General features: G+C 41.4%; 2 protein-coding genes across 5 annotated transcripts in view; both read right to left on the bottom strand.

Moving 5' to 3' along the window:
* The window catches only part of SLC17A8 (solute carrier family 17 member 8), a 31067-nt gene extending 27572 nt beyond the window's left edge, over positions 1-3495 (bottom strand). The window contains exon 1 of the mRNA XM_036299960.1: positions 3022-3495. Coding sequence (XP_036155853.1) covers positions 3022-3122 — 101 coding nt within the window. The 5' untranslated portion in view covers positions 3123-3495. The remainder of the gene's footprint in view (positions 1-3021) is intronic.
* Positions 3496-15020: 11525 nt separating this feature from the next.
* The window catches only part of SCYL2 (SCY1 like pseudokinase 2), a 54160-nt gene continuing 48423 nt past the window's right edge, over positions 15021-20757 (bottom strand). For all 4 annotated transcript variants that reach the window (XM_036297137.1, XM_036297134.1, XM_036297135.1 and 1 more), the window contains 4 exons: positions 19239-19305; positions 19004-19096; positions 17908-18027; positions 15021-16648 (listed from right to left, as the gene is read on the bottom strand). In XM_036297137.1, the coding sequence (XP_036153030.1) occupies positions 16004-16648; positions 17908-18027; positions 19004-19096; positions 19239-19305 (925 nt within the window). In that variant the 3' untranslated portion in view covers positions 15021-16003. The remainder of the gene's footprint in view (positions 16649-17907; positions 18028-19003; positions 19097-19238; positions 19306-20757) is intronic.

Here is a 20757-nt window from a genome sequence, read left to right as displayed (position 1 = left end):
GCGTCAGCCTGTGGACTGAAGGGTCCCAGGTTTGATTCTGGTCAAGGCCATGGACCTTGGTTGCGGGCACATACCCAGTAGGGGGTGTGCAGGAGGCAGCTGATTGATGATTCTCTCTCATTGATGTTTCTAACTCTCTATCCCTCTCCCTTCCTCTCTGTAAAAAAAAATCAATAAAATATGTTTTTTTAAAAAACTGAATAAGTTCATAGTAGTTGGGCCATCGTGTTTGCTATTATCATTTATTACACATAAATAGAGGACACCCATATTGTCATTTAAGTTGGACAAATCTGTCTATCAATTTCTGGACATTCATTTCCCAAGTTGATGCCTTCTATGCCATGTGTTCCAATACTGGACAATAAGTGAGTGCATCATCTTTCTTCCCACACTTCTAAAATATTATTGTCCCGTTAGCTGGTAAAGTTGGTCAGCTGCTTCTCATCAATGACTGCTCTCAAGGAAGCCCACCAGTGCCTGACTGTATCAGCCTCACGTGGGAACTTCAAACACTTCCCTGTGCACCTACCACGCCCTTGACCGTGAGCAACTCTCTGGGGTTCAAGAGGAACTCACGAATTCCACTTAGATGATGTTCTCAGTCTCAAACATTAACGGACATCTACGATGCACCTTGCATGCTAAGTTAGAAAGTCGGTATTTCTAACTTCCAAATGTTCTTATCCTTGTCCCTTACGCAACAGGAAATCATGCTTTGTGATTTTTTTTACATTGGATTCTGTCCACTGGCTTAATGTGAAAAATCAACAAGGGCGGGAATGTCCACTATTAGATGCCAGGCTCTGGGCAAAACATTTTATATGTAATTATCTTGCAGACTTGAGGTTAACACCAAGTGCGTGGCAGAGCTGGTCTCGCTGGAGGAGCCCTAATTCCGGAGCCCAGCTCAAAGACCCCTAGAGCTGAGCATCAACTCAGATCCCTGGTCCATTAATGCCTTTGTTTCCTTCCCAGGCCAGTAATTCCCCTGTAGGGATCACTGAAAAAAGGGGTCCGAATTTGGCTCTATTTCGGCTAAAGTCGTCCTACAATTGTGAGGGCAATGCTAATGTCCAGCGTGCATTGAGAGCACTCTCTATCCCAAGCACAGGGACTGTGATTGTTCCGAGAAAACTGTTCAGAGTCGGAAACACAGAGCTCGGTTCTAGGTTGGGGTCACACAACTTGGAAATTAGTAATTGTGTTATATGCCTAAGTAAACCAGCTGGTAAACAAAAGGATTTTTAAGCGGCTCATCTACTCAAACAGCAAAACCTGCTCCGAAGAGAAGTCTCTTATTGAAAAAAAAGAAAACCAACAGAATTACAACATAACAAAGTTGGAAAAGAAAATTCCTAAGGACTCTTTGCCGAGTATTTCATAAGCCAAGACAGAGAGTCTGGTGATTGTAAATGGTGACCATGGTCCAAAGTCATGGTTTTCCTTCCTGACTTTGTCAGATTCCTTTGTCATCAGGTGACTATGCCAGTGACGCCACCGTGCATCCTGTCTGCATTTTTCATCGAATGAACTCCACCACGACAAGGTGCCACTGCAGGAGGAGCTCAACAGGACGGACAAAACACTCTTAAAAGAATGGGTTATTTCAACCATGGCCTGTGTTTGGCAGGTTGCTCATGCTTTCACTAAACTAGGTTTTCATCTATAAGTGATAATGGGGTCTGATTGGAAGCTTTTTGTTTTTAATCATTAAATTAATAAGGTGCCCAACCCAGTTCTCTGACTATGAAAGCTCATCAAGAGTGATACAATAGCCCAGCTGGTGTGGCTCAGTGGTTGAGCATCAACCTATGAACCAGGAGGTCACGGTTTGATTCCTGGGCAGGGCACATGCCCAGGTTGCTGGCTCAATCCCCAGTGTGGGGCCTGGAGGAGGCAGCCAATCAATGATTCTCTCTCATCATTGGTGTTTCTCTCTCTCTCTCCCACTCCCTTCCTCTCTAAAATTTATATATATATATATATATATATATATATATATATATATGCTTTTTTTAAAAAGTGACACAATAAAAAATGTAACACTCACAGGAGCCCCTGTGTTACAAAACACAAGAAGTGAAATGAACCTCAGTGTGCCTAGACAAGTTACATGCTAATGTTTTTTAATTTAAGAGATAATATAGAAAAGTTAAAAGAGATACCAGGCGACATTTTCACTTACCATGATTAGAAATAATCATTCAAACACATAACAATCTTAGCAAGGATATTTTTCACATTTATTTATATCAGAGAGATTAAGGGAGTCATTTTACCTTGTACATGAGGACTGCTTACTAATTCATGAATAAAAACCTAGGAAGGCACTTACTACGTCTATAAAAAAAAAACCCACAAATTAAAATGTCACATCAATTCATTCACTTATAGTAAACTCTCCTTTCAATAATAATATATTTTAATTTTTTTAATATTTGTTTGTTTGTTTGTTTGTTTAGACCAAAACATTTAACTCAATGATAGTACTTAACATTTTCCACCAAAATCATGTGAGACTTTCTGCTTTAAAGAATACTAATTTCTTAAGTTACCTTCTTCAAATTATTGTATAACTACACTTCTCTTTCACACAACCAGGAACCACTTTATATAGTTTATATGACAAGCTAAACAATTTGCAAATATCTTATTTTCATTTACAGTGAAAAAAATCTTAAAAATTATTTCAGCTCCAAACATAACCATATTTTTCATTCCTATAGAATTAATATGAAGTGTCATTTCCCTAAGTCTTTCCTAATTCCATGCCAAACACACGCTATATAAATCACCACGTCCAGTAAGTGCTAATCCTGCTGTATAAGCAGAACCCTATACTTTGGATGCATCTTTCCCTCCCCAGGCACAGTCTGCTGGAGCTGGAAGGGGCGCCAGAGCCATCGAATCTGACCCACCTTCTCCTAATTAAAAATATGGCTTTAAAAACATTAAGCAAAATCCCTTAAGCATTGGCAATGCTCAGAAATAAACCTGAAGTTTGCATTCAGACTTTACCTTTGTAACATCCCCAACGAATCTCCCACGGCATTCTTCACTCCTTCCTTTCCAGGCTTCAGAATTTTTTCTTTGAAGGTATCCAATGCTTTGAAAGGCATTTTGAATGGGGGACACCTCGGAGCCGTTTAACAGTCAGTCTCAGAAACTGTCATCCTCCCTCATTTCAGCGTGGGGACCACTCTGCTTTCCTTGATGGACACTCTGAAGTCAGTTCTCATGGAGGTCGCTTCTTAAAATCAAGAAGGAGATGAAACTCAGCCCGGATCTTTCAAGTTGAGACAACACCCTCCACACCCACCCCGCAAAAGAAGAGGCCAGGCCGGGGGAGTCTGGTTGGGAACCCAGCCCCTTGCCAAGCTCCCAGCTCCGCAGCAGCTGTGGGGCTGTCTCAGGCTGAGCGCAGCCTGGCTCCCTCCCTGGGGCCGCAGCTGGAGAGGCGGAGTGGGCTCCAGCCCGCAAGGTGTTCCCAGACCAGCGAGGCCAGCCACCGCCTCTGTGGAGTGTCTCCCGCCCCTCCTGCTGCTTCTGACCACATCCCCCTCCGCCTCCTCCTGCTTGGCTGTGATCACTGAGTGATCCTTTCCAAGGTGATGCTATAGTAACGAGCACAATACCTGCCCCCACAGCTGGGGCTTATGAATGGGCTCTCAGCCCAGCAGGCACCCGGGATGGAGTGGATGGAACATTGACAAGTCCTCTGCTTTTCCGAGATCTGGCCCTGCAGGCGGGCTCTCGGCCACCACATTATGCCTCTGAGGCCCCTCGTGGAGCCAGGAGACAGTGTTTCGGCCACTGTTCTCGCATGTGGTCCTTGCAGGAACAGTTGTTCTTGAGGAGGCTAAATGCAAAACACTTGCCACGAGCATCTAGGAGGGCGTTTGTGTGCTCCTCATCCAGGGAGCAGGTTCTCTCCAGGTGTGGCTCAACGGTGCCGCTGGGCACATCTGACTGAAGATACCAGAGCAGGTCTTGGACCTACTTAGAACACTTCACTGGTCCTCACTGTTCCCGAGATAAACCCAAGCTCTTTATCACAGCACACAAGGCCCTCCATGGGGGACCCCAGCCTTGATTCCTGTCACTCCGTTCTTCATATCAGCACTTCCCTGAATTCAGCAAGCTCCCTGTCGACCCAGGGGTTCGCTCAAGCTGTCCTCTCTGCCTGGAAAGCTCTCCTCATCCCACATCTGGGTAACGTCAAGGGATTCGTAAGTCTCGGTGAGGCATCACCTCCTCTAGAAACCCTCATGGACAAGGTTCACCCTCCTCTGCCCCATAGGATCTGGCATGTAGTGTGTAGCATAAATATCACACGTTGCTCACACATGTGTGGGTGGCAGGGTGACGCCTCCATAAACGATGCTGCCATGAAGAAATGGCCTTGTCTCAAGGCCCCAGTGCTCCCATCCCCCGGCCTCCACATGCCCGACGACCCCCAAGCTATGGGTCTCAGGTTCCCCAGGACCAGCTGCTGTCCTCTGCACACCAAGGTCAAATCCTTCTCCAAGATTTAATTAAATTGATCTAAACCAGAGCTGGATACTTGGTAGATTAAATGCTACTACCAATAAAAACTATTATTATTATGGCCAATATTTATTGCGCTCTCTGGTCCAAACTCCATGTTAATAAGCACTCTTTATGTATTGGCATAATCCTCCTAACACTGCTTTGTGCTTAGTAATTTATTTTCCCCAACTTTACTGACAGGAAACTAGAGCTAAGAGAGGTTAGACTTGCCAGGTTTCAGATCCAAACAGCCTGACTCCAGCCAACTCTGCTGTCTTTCTTATTCCCATATTTTCAGTTCTCCCCTCTCCTCTCTCTCTCCTCCCTCTCAATCCCTCCCCTCCCCAACTACCTCCTCTGAATTTAATGAGGTATATTTTACATATCATGTACTTCACCCTTTTCAAGTGAACAAGTGATTTTTAATAAATTGGCCAAGTTGTGCAAGCATCACCATAAAGCATAAAGCAGATAGGACATTTCTATCACCCTAATGAAATCCTCATATTCATTGTTAATCCTGGCTCCCATCCCCCACACTGCCCCAGGCAACCATCCAGCTACTTTCTGTCTCTATAGAGGTGCCTTTCCTAGAAACTTCATATAAATGAAATCAGACAGTATGTGGTCTCTTGTGTCTGGCTTCTTTCACTTAGTATAATGATTTTGAGGTCTGTCCATGTAGCAGCTTATATCAGTAGTTTCCTCCTTCTTTTTCTCTTCTCGGTGGAATGTTTTATTGTATGGACATACGACATTGTGCTTATCCATTCACCTGTTGATGGACATTTAAGTTGTTTCCAATTTCTGGCTATCCTATCTAATAAAAGTATAATATGCAAATCGACCAAACAGTGGAACGACCAGTTGGCGGGGAGCAGGGCTGGCGAGCAGGCAGTGCCAGGCGAGTGCCAGTGGGCAGAGGGAGGGGATGGTGATGTGGGGGGTGGCAGCGACCAGCAGAGGCAGAGGGGCAATGGCGGGGGGGCCATCCCCTGATCAACCACCTGGTCACCTCCCGCAGAGGGAGGCCGGACTGAAGCTTAGGCCCACACTCCAGGGGGAGCGGGCCTAAGCCATCAGTAGGGCATCCCCTGAGGGCTCCCAGACTGTGAGAGTGTGCAGGCCAGGCTGAGGGACCTCCTGAGTGCACAAATTTTCATGCACCAGGCCTCTAGTTATGAATAAACTGTTAAGAACATTCCTGTGCAAGCCTTTGTGTGAACATATCTTTTCATTTCTCTTGGGTAAACACCTAGGAGTGTAATTGCTGAATCATATGGTAAGTTCATTAATTTTTTAGGAAACTGCCAAATTATTTTCCAAAGTGGCTGCACTGTTTTGCCTTCCCACCAACATGCCTGTGCTCCTATAACCCATATATGGCACTCACCACACTGATGGACTCATCCATTTCATTCGTTTGTTTCTTCAGGGGATTATCACAGTCAACCATTATGACCAGCGCCTCAAGAAGGCCTGCCACACACCTGGCCCTCAAGAAAAGGCCCAAATGAGTAAATGAATAACATGAGCTTCAGTTCTGAAAAGTCTGGCTTTATATTGTTTCAACTATCAAATATTCTAGTGTAGGGGTTAAGAGTACAACACTGTTATTGCTAGACTTCCTGGGTCCATATCCCATTTCTGCTTCGTTTCCCACCTGTGTGAACTTGAGTCAGAAGTCCCTATTTGTAATGGGGGAAATACTGGTTCATTTCATCTAATATTATTATGGCATGGAAACATTTTCCCATTTTCCTTTATACACCATAAATGGTGTCTTGAAAAAAAAAGATTCAAGGCTTTCTTAGGTTGTGTCCAAGGCCAAAATATCCTTGAATTTCTGCTAATGTAGTCAATAAGGTTACATCACAATAATGCAGCCTAAATGTGGGAGGAAGTCAAGATCAGAGTATATTTTGGAAGATTTCTCATCACCTTCACTTTTCTTGAAAGTGCAGATGGAACGCAGAGTATCCAGATAATTTCAATACATAAAGCAGTGAACAGGGCACACACTCAGGGCATCAAGAATTAAGATGAGCCCTAGCCGGTTTGGCTCAATGGATGGAGCGTTGGCACACAGACTGAAGGGTCCTGGGTTCAGTTCCAGTCAAGGGCATGTACCTCGGTTGAAGGCTCGATCCCTGGCCTGGTGGGGCTCATGTGGGAGGCAACCAATTGATGTCTCTCTCTCACATCAATGTTTCTCTCTGTCTCTCCCCATCCCTTCCACTCTCTCTAAAAATCAATGCGAAAATATCCTCGGGTGAGGATTAATTTATAAAAAAAGAATTAAGAAGAAACCAACCTACACACTTTTGACAAATATTTTTTATAAGGCCCTATACTTCTCTTCATTTAAATTCTAGAAGCCAGATACTCTCATCAATCTGTCATAGCCTATCCGTGTTCAAAAAATGTACCTGAAAAGGGACCAATAGATGGACCATTACTTAGGAGACAGTGACATCTTCTGGTAGTTCACAGACTAAATACACTTAAGCCAGGCATCCCCCGCCCCCCACTGCGTACTGATTGTCCGTTCAGTGTACGTTTATGGAGCCCATAAGTGTGGATTCTTAAGTTTCTGAAATGTTCAACGAGGCATAAATTATTAGCTCTAAAATAATACTACACTCACTTATTTTGCTCCTTGCCTGGCTGTCATCCTGGCTTAATAGGAAATGTTTTAAGCAGCCAACATTAATTGCACTTTTCCTGGTAATCAAATCATCTGACCAAACTTGCCACCATAATTAAAGTACTTTTCATATAATCTCCGAATTTAAAAGGGCCTTGGGAGTTACCTGCCTAACACCCTCCCCAGTATGTCCAGTTTACTTTGGGAAAATGTGATTCCTAGGTAATCATTCGATCGCATCAAAAACAACTTTAAAAAGGCTCCACACAAGGCCGAGCTCAGGCCCCAACTCCTCTGAAGACGCCTTCCCAACACCTAGTCTAGGTGGGCGTCTCTGCTCTACGTCGTCACAGCACGTGCCACCCTGTCCTGTAACTGTCTGCCTACTCGGCCACCTTTGTAACCACAGCGCAGATTCCTTGAGGGTAAGGCCTGTATCTCATTACTATTTGAGTCCCATGAATCTCACAGTGCCAAGCCTAAAACCTATTTTTTCACTTGTTTTTGAAAAGTAAATGTATTTAAGTAATGCTAGGCGAGGTACCCGTTTGACCACTGCATTTACAAAACTGGCAGCTTTAAGAACAGACTCGGAATAGACTGTATGAATGTTGATTCCTACGTTCAAATTCTAGACATTCAAGTCTCAATCTCATTTATTTTTGTTGTTGTTGTTGTTGTTAAAGCGTGGAAGGGAGGGAAGGAGGAAGGAGGAGAGAAAGAGAAACATCAAATGTGAGAGAGACACATCGATTGATTGCCTCCCACATGGGCCACTACTGGGGCCAGGGATTGAGCCTGCAACCCAGGGACATGCCCTTGACCGGGAATCGAACCTACGACCCTTAGGTCTATAGGCAGATGCTCTAACCACTGAAAACCCAGCCAGGGCTCTTTTTTTTTTTTAATCTTTATTGTTGAAAGTATTACATAGGTCCTCCTTTTTCCCCCATTAACCTCTCCCAGCCCATTCCCACCTCCCTATGCCCCAGGCCCCCACTACCCCATTGTCTGTGTCCTTGGATTATGGATATACTAGAGGCCCAGTGCACGAAAATCATGCATGGGTAGGGTCCCTAGTGGCTGCCAGCTGCCAGCCGGGTACTCCCTCCCTTCCATCGGCTGCCTGCCCCCCTCCACCCCCACCCCACCGCTGCTGCTGGTCACCGCCTGTGGGGCCCTATCGCCCCACCGAACTGTGCAGTGGCCCCGCCCCCCTGCCACCTCTACTTGTTGCCCTGCAATCAGATCAGCGGGGTGATGGGCCCCTGCCCAGAAGCCAGTGGCTCACGCCCACCTTGGCCTGGCACCGCCCACTCACCTGCTCCACCATCCCGCCCCATTCCTGCTCTGGTCAGGGCCCATCTGGGCCTGCAGCGCCTCCACTGCTGCCTACTGCCAGCACTGCATTGCCAACGCCCACCATATTCCGCACCGCCCCCCAGTGGTCAGCGCACATCATAGCAAGTAGTCGAACTCCTGGCATAACTGCCGGTTGAGGGGACAATTTGCATATTAGGCTTTTATTATAGAGGATTCATACAAGTTCATTGGTTGCTCTCTTATCACCCACCCTCCCCTGCCTTCCTTCTAAATTTCAACAGTCTGCTCATGTCTCTGGGTCTATTTTTGATCATCAGTTTATTTGGTTCATTAGATTCCACATATGAGTGAGATCATGTAATACTTATCATTCTCTGACTGGCTTATTTCATTCAGCATAATACTCTCCAGGTCCATCCATGTTGTTGCAAATGGCAAGAGTTCTTTCTTTTTTATGGTCGGGTAGTATCCCATTGTGTAAATATATCACAGTTTTTAATCCACTTATCTGTTGATGGGCACTTAGGCTGTTTCCAAATCTTAGCTATGGTAAATTGTGTTGCTATGAACATAGGGGTGCATATATTCTCTCTGATGAGTGTTTTGGGTTTCTTACACTATATTCCTAGAAGTGGGATCACTGGGTCAAATGGGAGTTCCATTTTTAATTTTTTGAAGAAACTCCATACTGTTTTCCACAGTGGCTACACCAGTCTGCATTCCCACACCATTTACTTTTACATGAAAGTCAAACACTGGCTTTCCTAATAATCTAGTGGCCATCTCACAAAGGAATATATCCAAAAAGTGGAAAAGAAAAAAATGTATATACATTGGAGATGCATCAACTAGGTGTAATTAAAGTAGCTAAACCTATTTCCACCTCAGGCACATTTTAAAAGAACTCTTTTAAGAAAGGAAAGTTTTTAATATAGGCTAGGCATATATAACTCACAAATGGCTTTTGCTAGCAGCATAAGTACATACCATGTAGCCCTAGTTTAAAATGGCTTAGCAGCCTGTCTGGCATGGCTCAGTCATTGAGCATCCAACTATGAACCAGAAGGTCACGGTTTGATTATGTCAGAGCACATGCCCAGGTTTCGGGCTCCATCCCCAGCATGGGGTGTGCAGGAGGCAGCTGATCAATGATTCTCATCATTGATGTTTCCATCTCTCCCTCTCCCTTCCTCTCTGAATCAATAAAAATATATTTAAAAATAAAATAAAATGGTTTAGCAGATTCAGGAATATATCAGAGAGTGAAGTCAGGAGACAGAAATCACACAAGATACTTGAACAGGGCCATTTTAATAAAATAATTCTTAGGTGATTATTTAAAAGTGAAAAATTTTTAGGGGTAAAATAGGCAGGTTTAGGGAGTTTTAGCAATGAGGGGGTCCATGGGAGAGGGAGGCACAATTGGCTGGGGACTTGGAGCTGGCAAAAGGCACACATTCACAAAGAACTAAAGGGGCCAGTCTAAGGGGAAAGGAAGACACCCATTCACAGGAGATAAGGGGAAAGCCACAGGGAGAAAGAGGAAAACAGATTTTCACATGGAATGGAGAATTTTACCACAGGAGGAGGAGAAAAAGAAGGGGCCCCACGTGGGTTGTTGTTTTTTAATATATGTTTTTATTGACTTCGGAGAGGGAGAGAGAGTTAGAAACATCAATGATGAGAATCATTGATCGGTTGCCTCCTGCATGTCCCCTACTAGGGATCGAGCTTGCAACCCAGCCATGTGCCCTTGACTGGAATCTAACCCAGGACCCTTCAGTCCACAGGCCCACACTCTATCCACTAAGCCCAACCAGCAAGGGGCCCACATGGGGTTTGAGCTTTGTGTACTATAGTGACCAGAGGAGAATATCAGGACACAAAGAACTGCAGCCTTTGTAAACCTTAGGAAAAAGGGGCTTAGTGGGCTACCCCTTTGGAACCCCCTCCCCAACTGGGAATCTGTGCTAGTTTCCCAATAAATTTCCACCTTTTCCTATACCACCTTTTGTCTGTGGCTTCATTCTTCGAATCCATCTGGACAAGGACCTGGGAAAGAAATCACCTTTGCACCCTGCCCAGAGGAAACCAGGCGTTTCCGCTTGATTTCCACATATAGAAGAGGACTCTAAGGAGTCCAGAACAGTTGCAAAAACAAACAATAACCCCGGCTCTATCTCTAAGCCAAACGTGAAAAAAATGAAGGAACTGAAGACTAGGAGAGGCTCCTCACCAAGCCCCAGGCTGGGTGCTAGGGTTGGCCTCACAGGAACACAGCCTGCCAGTGCTGAAGGAACTTGTAGAGGGAATGGCCCACAGAAGACAGCTTCCTGAGGGATGGCCACGTTGCCATGGCAGTAGCCCATGGGGAGGAGCTGCACCTTGGCGGCAGGTGTGCCCTGAGATGCAATTAGCTGGAGCTCCTCTGCTGGGGCCACAGGGCTCCTATGAATGGAAATGGGGAGGAGCCTAGGGCGAAGTGTCTTCTGGCCGCTACTGCTTGGCAGCGCCACCTCAGGGCCCTCTACCTAGGAGGTAACACTCTGCAAGCTGGCAAAGCAGACGCCTCTCTAGGGTCCCGCTCCAGTATTACAAAGCAGGGCCAAGAGGGAGGGATTTGGAGCTGGGAGACAGTAAGTGGTAATGGCCATAGTTCACTCTTTTGGCTACTTAGCTTCCATATAACCTACACTAATGCAATAGCTACTCGTTGGCTACTGAATACTTAAACTGCGACTAGCCTGCACTGAGATGCGCTAAGTGGAAAATATATACTATATCTCAAAGACCAGGCATATGGTAAATGTCAAATATCTCATTAAATTTTATATCAATTCCATGTTAAAGTGCTATTTTGACTCTAGTCAAGTTAAATAAAATATATTATTAAAATTAATTCTGCCTAATTTTTTTTTAATGTAGTCACTAGGAAATTACATGTATGGCTTGTACCCCAAGTATTAAATGCTCCCCGAGTAGCTTTGGACAAAGTTTCTCGTATCCAACAAACCCCCGTTGGTGAAATGGCTGTTTGTACTGCACCCCTCCTCAGGGTTACATGCTTTAATTCCGATGCACACTGCAAGCACTGCTGACCCGGCTCCCCAGCCCTCCTCATCTACAATTCAGAGAAGCAGCCCACAGGCTAATTTTGACTAAACATTTGTTCTGTCATTTCCCTCTTCAATGCCAATTTTTCCAATATAAATATATCTATGGCACCCAATAAGCATTGAGCGCATACTTGCCACATAAACGTTTCAACAAAAGCAACTCCAGAAGAATTCATACAGTAAAGGACATAAAGGATGCAACATGGCAGAGTCATGGGACTGAAGATTAGGAAACCATCTAGCTTCTCTTCCTGGCTCTGACCAACTTGGGAAACATGTAAATCTCTGGCCCTGTTTCTACATCTGCTTAGAGAAAGATGGGGCTGAATTATTTCACTTTTATTCAAACTACAACATGAAATTCTTTGATTGTAACCAGCTTTCTTTCTTTTTAATAAATAGGACAGAATTAAAATGTCAAGACATTTTCTGAAACTTGTTTCAGATATATATCCTATATAATAGAGGTAATATGCAAATAAACCCTCACACCCTCACATGATGGCTACCTATGACCAGGCCGGCAGGGGGGTGAGGGACGACCAAACAACTGAACAAGTAGGCTGCGTGGGGCGACCAGGCTGGCAGGGGGGGTAGTGAGGGATGACCAAATGACTGAACAGCAGGCTGCATGGGGCGACCAGGCTGTTGGGGGAGGCATGAGGGGTGACCAGGCCAGCAGGGGGGGGCAGTTGGGGCAACCAGGCCAGCAGGGGGGCAGTTAGGGGCAACCAGGCCAGCAGGGGGGCAGTTGGGGATGACCAGGCCAGTGGGGGGTGCAGTTAGGGGTGACCAGGCTGGCAGAGGGGGGCAGTTGGGGGCGATCAGACTAGCAGAGGGGCGCAGTTGTGGGCAACCAGGCCAGCAGTGGGGGCAGTGAGGGGTGACCAGGCCGGCGGGGGGAAGGGGGAGCAGTTAGGAGCGACCAGGCTGGCAGGCAGGCAGTTAGGGATGATCAGTCCAGCATGCAGAGGCAGTGAGAGGCAATCAGGCTGGCGGGAAGCAGGGGCAGATAGGGGCGACCAGGCAGGCAGGCAGGTGAGTGATTAGGAGCCAGTGGTCCAGGATTGTGAGGGATGTCCAACTGCTGGTTTAGGCCCAATCCCTGGGAACTGGCCTAAATCAGCAGTCGGACATCCCCCAAGGGGTCCCGGATTGGAGAGGGTGCAGGCTGGGCTGAGGGGACACACACACCCCTGCACAAATTTCATGCACTGGGCCTCTAGTATATATATAGATAGATATTCAGAGAGGAAAGAAGAGCTAGAAACATCAATGATGAGAATCACTGATTGGCTGCCTCCTGCACACCCCCCACTGGGGATTGAGCCCACAACCCAGGCATGTGCCCTCACCAGGAATTGAACCGTGACCTCCTGGTTCATAGGTTGATGCTCAATCACTGAGCAACACTGGCCAGTATATTTTATATACTGGTTTGCATTATAAGATATTTCTTAGTGAATGTCACAGTTAGTTTGAAAGCCACTGATATAATCTTTTAAATTTCTATGTTGTAGTTTGAATTCTTATTGATCTATTTTGTTCTAAAATTATTTCAAGACCAGTAAATCACGAAGCATGAAATCACCACTTATATAGAAAGTTTTATCAAAGCTAACATTTATTTGATGCATACTCTGTGTTTGCTCTCAGGTGCCTTCACATTTATCTTTTCCTTTAATATGTAAAAGCAATCATGTGAGGTATTTTACAGGTTAAAAAGACAACATAACAAAAAACTACTTCCCCTTAACTTATTCAGGTGAAAAGAAGGGTTATAAGCATTCCAAAATAAAAACAAAAACAAACAAATCAAGCCCAACCAAGTACATGGTCTATTTCCATTTCCTTTGTACATCATCTACAGATATCACACACTTCAGCATTGGAAGAGCCAATTCAAAGAAAAGGGAATCTTCCTTGCAATTTTTATCTACAGGTGTTTTTTAACTTACCAATGTTCTACTCTAAGTACGAGAAACTTAAATGCTGTCAATATCTGAAATAATTTTAAGGTGATCTAGTACTTTGAAAATTCTGTTCACACTGAAATAAAAGTCTAAATATAGAACTTTTTCAGAGGCAATTTCTCAACAGAAAAAGGCAATGGTAACAGTTCAATTGATAGAATTGATTTAAATAAAATACCTTCAAGAAAATAAAGTGTAGGGAAATTTTTTCTACAGATGTAGCATCATTACCTCAATAAATGAGCAAATTTCAAGATGTGAGAATTACATTTTTTTTCCAAATAACTTATTTCATACTTGTAAGTTCAAAGTATGTTATTACATTAAGCTTTCCTTCTAACTAAAAGTTCAACACACTGACATCAAGGTATTTTACAAAATAAAAAGCAATTTCCTAATAAACAGTGACTACTAAATTGTTCCAAAGAAAAACTCTAACATTAAGCAATTTTATTCCATATGTAAACTTTTCTCAAGGGAAATATTGTGTTACAAACAAGACATAATCTGGTCAAGGTGAATGTATTTGACAAAACACTTGATCTTCCTAGTGCTTTTTATTCCTTGGCTGTTTCTTCAGCATTCGAGTCCTTTTCCTAAAACCATGTAACAAAATACAGCTCATACCGAACCCCAATATAAAGCTGACTTTTTATTTTTTTAGTATGTTTTTATTGATTTCAGAGAGAAGGGAGAGGGACAGAGGGATAGAAACATCAATGATGAGAGACAATGAATCATTGATTGGCTGCCTCCTGCACGCCCCCTACTGGGAACTGTGCCCACAATCCAGGCATGTGGCCCGACTGAGAATCGAAAGGTGACCTCCTGGTTCATGGGTGGATGCCCAACCACTGAGCAACACTGGCCAGGTGCTGACTTTTTATTTTTTAAATTATGCTCTTACTGAATGCCGCTATCAATACTACCATCACTTTATAATCAAGTACTGTCTGGTCAACGATACATTTAGTGTGTGTATACATATGTATTTCAATGAAAACTTAGTATCAGCACACTAAATGGCATATGATTTATTTTAAAGAATTGCTGGTCTCATATTTAAAAAACCACAAACTCTACAGCAGCAACTATAATACATGTATATTTCTCTGAAAGATGATTTTAAAGTTATCATATAATGGCATCATATAATTTAACAAAATAAAATCACATTTATAACATAAGGCTCCATCTGCGATTGAATGAATAATCAAAGAAAATATCAGAGAAAGGCTTTGAAAAATAAAGTATGTTTCCTGTTAGAATTTATTCTTTCCTTCTAAAAATATCTATTTATAACGTTCAAACAAAAGGTTTCTGAAATTCCTAGAAAAGAAGTAAACTTCAGTTGTAGTAATTGATGAGGTCACACTTTATCATGGTAAACTCAAAATCAATCTCTTGGTAGCCAGAAGATACAACTGCTCATTTTTATAGAAGTAAGTTTATTACAGTTGAAACAATACAGCAGAAATCTCAAATGTTTACTCATTAAATATAGTTTAATTCTTACAAACCTCCTTTTGAAAATGCAATTCATATATACTGCAAACTCAGAATTTTGAATTCAAGTGAAATATAAAGGCAGTATTCCGGGAAATCACATCAGGGAGCTTTGTCAAATATATGTACAAATCAGTACATACCTCTCCTGTCTGGACACCATAGGAAAAAGTGATTCTAAATATATCCAACGAAATACAGAAAAATACATTACTATTTGAGGCAGACCATGCTAAAATATAATTTACAATGATTAATTTGCATTTGAGATGGTTAATAATGCCTTTAGTTTGAACCAATGAAATCAATGTTAAGTTAAATTTTGCAGTATTTGCTCTGTCTTTTGTACTAAACATTAGTTCATCTGAGAAGTAAATAAGATTGGAAAAAGTAATGATCTTTTTCTCTATGCTTATTATTTTCTCACTCAGTCATACTAAATGCAAACAATTCAACACAGCATCAAGATTTTTCACATATTAAAATGAAGACTAATGACTTGTGAAGGCAGACTATGTACCATGTAGTATTTAATAGGTAAAATTTGCAATTACCATCAACTCAGTTTTTTTAAACAACAAGATTTACAAGCAAAATAAACATTTGATTAAAAAATTTTGCTATTCAAGGTACTCAGGTATCTTCTCTTTGAGATTGGTACAGGTTGGGTCTTTTAAAAACCCGGAGAGAATATGGTAAGAGGGAAAAAATTCCTCAATGCTTTAAAAAACTCTACTGTCAGAGGAGTCCAAACAACTACACTATGCTGGCATAGAAACAGGTGTTTTCTATCTTAGAACCATTCATTTTCCCATAGAAATAGCGCCTCAAAGCCAATTATATAAAGATGTAAATCAGTTCACACATGATTAAATTGAATCCTTTAAAAATAGGAGCAATACACCTCACCCAAATAGATCTTTTAAATCATTGCTAGCTGAACTGCTACTGGTCATAGTAGTTGGTGGCTGTGCAAAGTTCTGTGGGTTAAAGAAAGGATTGGCTTGCATACCAAAGGCAGATTGTCCCATCACATTCATTTGTGTTCCCATTACTGAACTGCCCATTCCTGGAGACCCTTGAGGAGGTGCAAACTGATTAAGCCACTGATTTGGTTTCTGTTGTGATAACTGGTTCATGCTAACTTTGGGTTTCTGAGGGCCAAAGAGATTATTAAGAGCAGACATATCTGGGGGTCTTTGTTGAGTCTGCTTTGCACCAGCAGGAGGAACCCCCACAGCATTGAAGTTTGGCAAAGTGGAAGGTGTTCCCATTGTCATCGTGGTCACTCCAGGTGTGCTTGGACTACTGAAGAAGTTCTGGTTTGTATTAACCGGCATGTTGAATCCTGAGGTCTGAAAGCCCATGTTAGCATTTAGGCCATTTGTCAAATTTCTCTTTGTATTATCAATTGGTGTAGAAAACATCATGCCAAGGCCCATGGAAGGAACAGAAGTGAAGGTACTTGAAGCAGAACTTTTAGTGGCAGTAACAGACAGGCTGGTCAAAGATGACATATTATCCATCAATGTGTCTGTCAAGTCCTTAGTCTGAAAAATATGAGGGAATTACTTCATCTCCAAGAATTACAAATTACTTTAAATTAATAATCATTTGATAGATTATATTATAAAGGACAAGTTAAAATTAAGCTCAACAGTCTACACCAAGTTAGCAAACCATGCCACAGACCAAATCCAACCAATCAATACATATTTTTGTTTTCTCACAGATGAACATTTGTAGTTAACTTGCTGATAGGTAACACTAATTTTGAACTCAAATGAATTGTTGTCTTCCCCACCTTCCCCAAAAGAGAACTGTATTCTTCTCATTAGTAAATCTTTATAACAAAAATGGTACTTTATTATTTTTATATTGTGAACACTATCAAAATTTTGTGAAAACTTGTTTTCTTTGTTATTACATAAGTAATTTAAAAATATTCTAGCTCTAGCCAGTTTGGCTCAGTGGAAAGAGCGTCAGCCTGCAGACTGAAGGGTCCCAGGTTCGATTCAGATCAAGGGCACATGCCTGGGTTGCGGACTTGGTCCCCACTATGGGCAGTGCAGGAGGCAGCCAATCACTGATTCTCTCTCATCACTGATGTTTCTATCTCTCTCTTCTTCTCCCTTCCTCTCTGAGATCAATAAAAATGTATTTTTTTAAAAAAAATATTCTGGATTTTGCATGTTGACGCACAAAAATGTTTTCCAGAATTTTAGAGATTAAAAGATAACAAAAAATAATTTAAAGAAACCTGTGAAGAAAAAGTTATTTCTGAAACCAGTAAGGAATGTACACTCTCTACAAGCAGGGACTTTAATCACTGCCACAGTACCAGCACCTATATAACACTGCCTAGAAAATAGCAGGAAATAATTCCTGACCAGGAAATACATAAAAAGTATTCCTAAACCAAGTTACAAGCCCAACTACAATTGAAACACCAAAATTTGAAAATTATTTTTTAGTCAAAAATACATAAATGCATATTATATTACTGATCATTTCAAAGTGAATAGTGTTGAATTAGTACCATAAGACCTAATATTTTTTTAAAAATAACCTCCTGTTCATCTAGCTTCCTCTTTATTGGTAACAAGCAGTATCACAAAACATTATCCACCAGGCAGGCTACTGAGGAGTTGTTGGAAAATCCTTTATGCCCATACTTCTCAGAAACTGCATGTTAAATAAAGTATTCTTTACAATACATTTTTATACAAACCCCAATAAGCAGGTTAAATTCTATTACCTTACTCCTTAAGAGTAGTGTATGCTTAAAAAAAAACAAATGAACTCTGACCTGTTTCACTGGAGCAATAGGTGTATGTACTTGGGGTTTAAGAGGCTGCTGACTTTTCAACTTCTGTGCCTGCTCCTGTTCTTTTGCTAATTTTTGTTTTTCTTCAAGTGTAAGTGATGCCTTAAAACAAAACAAAACAAAAAAATTAACTGGCAACTTCATAATTCCATTTATAAAACAGAAGATTTCTTTTCTTGTAAAGTACGTCTTGGTATGTTTGACAATAACAAATAGTTTACAAACTACTCATGTATTGGTGATTGCTACAGGTAAGTTACATTTCGAATTAACTTTAAACAAACTGCAAAAAATAATTTTTAGGCAGAAGTTACAGAATCAGTGCTAAAATATTTCTAGTATGAAAACAAATATTATTTTAAGAACATTCATTAAATCATATTTTTACAGACAATGAGAATATGATTAGGTGATTTCATTTTACAAAATTAGGAGATTTTGTTCAACTTTAGTCTATTTCACTCCAAAAATATTCATAAAAAAGCAAAGAAGTAAACAGCTTCTTTCACTATGCTTGCATCAAATTTAACATTTGTCTGTTTCTTTTACCAACCTTGCTAAACTATAAACTCACAATATGTTCTCTTACAATTGTGAAAAGCCACAATGACTTTAAACACATAGGTATTCTCATTTGTTGAATGAAAAGAGGAAAACTGCCCTCAGCAGAAATTCAAAATTGAAGTAGTATTTTATATTGGATGCTAACCAATATTTCAACTGGAAAGTAGAATTTTATAGTTTATTATTCAAAATCAGAAGCAGAAAAAAGACATAGAATTTACCAACAGGCCAAGTACAGCAGAAAAAACAAAGGAGTGAGGCAATCTAGAAATGTTACATGTGGCAGGCTGTAATAAAGCACCTAAAAATCATAAGCATGTTTATCTTCAACATGGGTCAGCTCGTGTTCCACTGATAACTTTTAAATTTCATAAAAATAAATAAATAATGTTTCTTGTTAAGATGCTAAACATTATTTCCCAACAAAAGTCTGTGGTTTACAGGAAGCCCTAATATATATATACTTGTGTGTGTATATATATATGATAAAAAGAACAGTAGTAAAGAAACTTACTCTTTTATGTTTATTCTGTAACACATCCTCTTTATTTTCTGATTCACCACCAGTCAGAAGGTCTGCTCCAATGTTGTTAAAAACTTTGTCAATCTGATGAAATAGAAAAAAGTCAACTGCTTGAATGACGTAAAAACATATTGTGATTTTACTTTTTAAAGATCAAAAGCCCCCAAAGGAAGCACACTGTGAAGCACTTTTTACAAAAACTTAAATAATCTAAATATCTTCATACCTGAGATCCAACATTTGTAACTTTTGCCTCTTCAGAAATATTCCTTTGATTTCCTATATCCAAAGATCTGCAGGAAAATTGATGATTATGACAAAGCAATAAAAAGAAATGCATGTTTTTTAAATACGCATGCTGAAATTAATTCATCCACATGGAGTTTATTAGAACCTGAACAAAATGCAACTTCATTCTTTAAGAAGAGTCATAAATATTTTTCACTATTTACTAGTAGTAATGTCTGCTTGCCCAACCCCCGCCCCCCCCCAATGAACATTTGTATACAAGTCTTTTTTTTAACTCAACATTTGGGATTTACTGCAAAATTTACTCAGGATGTATTAAAACCAGGCAAGCATGGTTCTTACCATCAGTTTATATACTGAGAGATAAGATATAATATGAGGAAAAGTTCAGAATCTGTAACTCTAACAATAAATGCTATAATCACTGTGATGTGGACCTTGAAAAAAAGATAGGATTTAGCCCTGACCCGTTTGGCTCAGTGGACACAGCGTCGACCTGCGGTCTCAAGGGTCCTGGGTTTGATTCCGGTCAAGGGCATGTACCTCATGTACCTCCGTTGTGGGCACATACCCAGTGGGGGGTGTGTGGGAGGCAGCTGATCGATGTTTCTCTCTCATCGATGTTTCTAGCTCTCTATCCCTCTCCCTTCCTCTCTGTGGAAAATCAATAAAATATATTTTTTTAAAAAAAGATAGGATTTATATTGGAAAAAGAAGAGGGAGTGGGGTGGGGGGGGTAATGGGGGGATAAGGACACATAGGTAATACTTTAATCAATAAATAAAAATAAATAAATAAATAAGAAAAAGAGAAGGTTCATTTATACCTTAAGTATAAATGCTAGATATTAAAAATTTGTTATAAATTTTTAAAAATTATTTTTCAGGGTTTCTATGTTTATATAGTCAATCGATCAAGCATCATAAATATATACATACTAGAGGCCCAATGCACGAAAATCGTGCAAGAGTAGGCCTTCCTTCCCCGGCTGCCAGCACTGGCTTCCCTCTGGCACCCGGAACCCGGGCTTATCCTCCAGCCGCCAGCAGGCACCTGGACCCAGGCTTCCCTCGCTGCCCCGGCTTCGTCCAGAAGGACGTCCAGTCCAATTAGCATATTACGCTTTTATTATTATAGATCACAGAATAGTTAGAGCACACAAGGCTATTTCACATCATTCTACAATACACCTTGTGCATTTACTTCCATAAGCCTTCACCTTACATTGGGGTAGAAGCTAAGGAGTTTCTATTTGGAAACCTTGCTCACAACTGATAACAATTTTACTGATTGTCAGATGTCTTTGGCTTATGGTCAAAGTTTAACAAGTATCCTAAAACCATGTGTGTGTGTGTTTTCCCCCTGGAGCAAAGAATATAGCAAAGAATTGATTTTAATAAACTGGCATTCTCCAGTGCATAACTTTTACCTTCCCCTTCTTCCTTTGAACATAAAATGAATGTTCAATAAATGTTCCTGGGGTCAGAGAAAAGAGG

The sequence above is a fragment of the Myotis myotis genome, unplaced genomic scaffold, assembly GCF_014108235.1.
Source record: "Myotis myotis isolate mMyoMyo1 unplaced genomic scaffold, mMyoMyo1.p scaffold_m19_p_3, whole genome shotgun sequence".
Lineage (NCBI taxonomy): Eukaryota > Metazoa > Chordata > Mammalia > Chiroptera > Vespertilionidae > Myotis > Myotis myotis.
Note: the sequence above shows the minus strand (reverse complement) of the source record. Positions and strands in the feature narration are given on the sequence as shown.